A 3,842-nucleotide genomic window follows, 5' to 3' on the forward strand; every position below is an offset into this window, starting at 1 on the left:
TGATGTGACGTTACATTCAGAAGGTTTTTGAAATAAAACATTACATTATTGCTAAAAAATGGCTGGGTGTTTTTTGGAAGTACTTCAGTACAAAGAAAATGCTAAATGGGAATTTTGCATAATAGGTCCCATTACAACCAACAGACTAATGACTGCCTAGAGACCCAAATACCTATGAAGTAGTTCCACCCAAAACCTGGACAATTTATTCTCCGCAGAAGAAGAAGTCTAATAAGCAACCCATCCGAGCGCCCACCAACACTTTGCCTACAATTGCCTGCACCCTCTCTGGTCACCACCCCGGCCACAGCAGCCACTTGGACCCAAGCCAGACCATAAGACAAAGGCAAGAGAACCCCCTGAACTAACACAGACAGAAAACACACATATGGCCCCCGACCACCCACAGAAAACACAGAAAACCACAAACCACAACAGACCCAGCCCCCAGAGAGAATACAGGTGATCACAGCAATACAGAGCCGATGAACCTGCCCTGCCCCTAACTCAGATCATCACCCCTATGCCCAGTATCCCTTACCTTAACCCTGGTATAGTGTTTGATGTTGTGACTATGAGGCTGCATCCTAGGTTTTCACAGGTCAAGGTCTAAATTTATCCAGAAATCTCTGTGGATCAGTGGACGAGAAACATCAACACAGAGGGATCCCGAGAAAATAGCAGCTGGGCTATCTGGTTTCGACAGAGACATTCAGGTTGCTGAATAAATAGTTTGAAACTGCCTTGGGAGCCTCATTGGCGCTGCTTGTCAGAGGATGGTTTATTGTTAGAGTTGTTCCTGCCCTCTGACCTCTGCTCCTCCGGGTTGTTTTCCATTCCATGCCCCCTCATTTGGACGTGTCCCAAATGTTACACTGCAACCCCCGGCAAAGTCCAGCATCACCCCCAAAGCCCAATCAAAGCAGAATCTCACCCAGTCCATTGTTTTGCCCTCCTCTCGGGGCAAACTCCAATATCAGCAGTGACACATGTAAGGGAAAGTGTCCATTTGGCAAAATGTCTAAACCCCTCCATTGTTGTGCTTTTGTTGTGTCTGCCTCGCGATGCCGGCAGTCTCTCTGTCCGCCGTATATATCTCAGAGTCCAAAATTTCCCCCTCTTGAATTGTGTGAATAGTTTGGAGGACTTTAACAGTGGAAAATGTCTCAGTACTCAGGAAAGGTGAGTACCAGTTGAAGGAGCCCTTTTCCCCCAAAACTTTTACTAATCCTGTTGATTTGCACAGTCAAACATACATATATTAAGACATTCCAAACATGTGAGATGGAAAAATAACATTTTTGCAAAAAAAAAAAAAAGAATTGACTGTCCTTATTAAATGGTGAAAACAGATTGTGCTCTACGAGGGCAAATGCTTCACCGGCAGGAAGCTGGAACTCTGCAGCGACTGCGACAACTTTCAGGACCGAGGCTTTATGAACAGGGTCAACTCTGTCCGTGTGGAAAGCGGTGCCTTTGTCTGTTTCGACCATCCTGACTTCAAGGGCCAGCAGTACATTCTGGAGCATGGAGAGTACCCCGAATTCCAGCGCTGGAATGCTCATAATGATCACATGGGCTCATGCCGACCAATCAAGATGGTGAGTTTATGTGTGTGTGTTTGAAGGAGACCCCTGGGGCAGAGAAATATTCAGCCGGTAAAATAGATTCAGCATCATTTGTTTGACAAAAAGAACAAAAAAAAGTCTTAGCCTAATTAAATAGCAGAACCTTACACATTACAGGTGCTAAAGAAATGGTATTTAATGGACTCCAGCTCTTCAGAAACAGACTTTCTCATGCCTTCCTCCACACATCTATAGGTGCACACATAATGCAGCTTCTGTCACGAAACGGGCTCGGTCATTTACAGAAAGAAAAAGTCTAACCTTGCTGTAAAATGACTCAGCCAGGATGCACTTCTGCTTCTGTTTACCTCCCCAGCACGGCGAGCACTACAGGTTGGAGATGTTCGAGGGAGACAACTTCGCCGGCCAGTGTGTGGAGCTGTGTGACGACTGTCCGTTTCTGCAAGCGCGAGGTCTGACCAAGAACTGTGTCAACTCCATGAAGGTTTATGGAGATGGAGCGTATGTATCTTTAACCCTTTCTTCCATGGCTTTTGTATTGTGCTTTGTTCTGATGTGTTTTCATTCATCTTCAGGCATTAATTAATAATTACTCAAGAGAATATATTCAGACTGAAGAACATTTATGGAAACAAATTAATAGGACTTTATCATGAAAACTTTAAAATATTACGCATATTTAATGTGAATGCATATTTTACTACTTTACAATACTGTGCAATATCATGAAACTCTGTCTGCTCCTGTTCCTTTTGATTCTTTGTTCTTGACCGTTTAAACCCTTCGTTCTTCTTCATGTACTTACAAACAAAAAGCATTTTTAAATCAGAGGAGCATTAATTTGTTGGCCAATGCTTAAAAGCTTCAACTACCATAACATCTAAAGAGATTCATTAGTTGTCTCACTAATTGGAAGGGAAAAATTACATTAAAAAATTATTAAAAGCCCTAAGAACTCCTCCGATTTTAATTCAACATTGTACGTTGCATAAAATCTCAGCCTTTTTTTTTTTTTATCATTCCCTGTCTTGTATTTTATGCACTCTATAGATAATGGAGTGATGTTTTTTTACTGCTACATTAATTTCTCAGAGAATAGGATTGGGCCTGGAGCATTGCTGTGTCTATAACTGTGTAGCATTTTACTTTGTTATTAGCCTAAATGTGGCATTAATGCTGTCTTACATTCTTTTAGCTTTTCCTAAACATTTATGGAGCTACTCGCTTCTGTCATCATACACTTCATCTTGTGCTAGCATCCAGTGAAAACAAATAACTGCACTTCCTCAGAACCCTTTGTGGTCTGATTGCTTGTTTATAATCCTCTTAAAGTCTAATTCACTATTCTGACTCTAAGAGAACTAATTTTAAAGAATCTATTGCTAATTTTCTTACAGGCCAGTATCTTCATTTCTATCTCTTCTCAAATTGGTTGTTTTGGTAATAGTTTTCCAACTTATCGCGTTACTCACTAGTAAACGTGCTCACTTTAAGATATAAAGAAACTGGTTTCTTTCTGTAATTCAGTGGCTTTACAAAATTGGAGGGGAAAATAATCACACTCTGTACATTTAGTGAATTCCTCCTTCAGCTTGTGCATTTTTTCAAACAGCTGGGTGTTGTATGAGGAGCCGAACTATCGTGGCCGCATGTACATCGTGGAAAGAGGAAACTTCTGCAGCCATAAGGAGTGGCAGGCAGAGAATCCCACCATCCAGTCTGTTCGCAGGGTGGCCAACTACTTCTAAACCTGCCTCCACATCGGAGGCAGAACGATCGACTGCTCACGGAGTAAATGTGCCACGCTTTCAGGATATATCTCACAGACTCTGTGGAGGTGTAGAATAATAAAACAAGTGGAAAATGTTCAATGCTGTTGTTGTGTTTTTGTTATCAGAGGCTGAAATAAAATAGTAATCTTGTGTTATTTTCACTTTTGGCCATTTTTTTTCTCTCTCCTCTTTTGCGCTCACTCTGTGTGAAGCTCATAGTTAGCCGTAACATTTCATTGTAGAAAATGGCATCAGGCCTATTATTCAGGTAATTGCTTCCCATTATAAACCACACGTAGAAAACCTTCAAGTGCCGGGCTTTTCCTCATCCTAATGGATCCATTACCAGGCTACATGAGATATTCTAAACAGTGCTGAGCACAGATTGTTTGACATACTTGGATTTCAGTTGTTCAGAAAGACAGCTAAAAGAAACAGCGTGCCCAATAATCATAAGGCAAAATGTCTCAATTAAAACATA

General features: G+C 41.5%; 1 protein-coding gene across 1 annotated transcript; it reads left to right on the forward strand.

The window, feature by feature from the left end:
- The first annotated feature begins 1,058 nt into the window (after positions 1–1,058).
- Positions 1,059–3,460, forward strand: LOC106933666 (gamma-crystallin N-A-like). The gene is made up of 4 exons (XM_015013060.2): positions 1,059–1,182; positions 1,353–1,601; positions 1,945–2,090; positions 3,202–3,460. The coding sequence occupies exons 1-4, from the start codon at positions 1,162–1,164 to the stop codon at positions 3,335–3,337; spliced, it is 552 nt and encodes a 183-aa protein (XP_014868546.2). The 5' UTR covers positions 1,059–1,161; the 3' UTR covers positions 3,338–3,460.
- Positions 3,461–3,842: the final 382 nt, after the last annotated feature.

The sequence above is a fragment of the Poecilia mexicana genome, unplaced genomic scaffold (genome assembly GCF_051168715.1).
Source record: "Poecilia mexicana isolate PSO_F unplaced genomic scaffold, ASM5116871v1 scaffold_17, whole genome shotgun sequence".
NCBI lineage: Eukaryota > Metazoa > Chordata > Actinopteri > Cyprinodontiformes > Poeciliidae > Poecilia > Poecilia mexicana.

Bases quoted from the DNA above. Each gene is read 5' to 3' on its own strand.
- LOC106933666 (XM_015013060.2), top strand. From the start codon at position 1,162: ATGTCTCAGTACTCAGGAAAG. The intron at 1,602-1,944 runs GTGAGTTTATGT...TTACCTCCCCAG, and splicing joins CATGCCGACCAATCAAGATG to CACGGCGAGCACTACAGGTT. The intron at 2,091-3,201 runs GTATGTATCTTT...TTTTTCAAACAG, and splicing joins AAGGTTTATGGAGATGGAGC to CTGGGTGTTGTATGAGGAGC.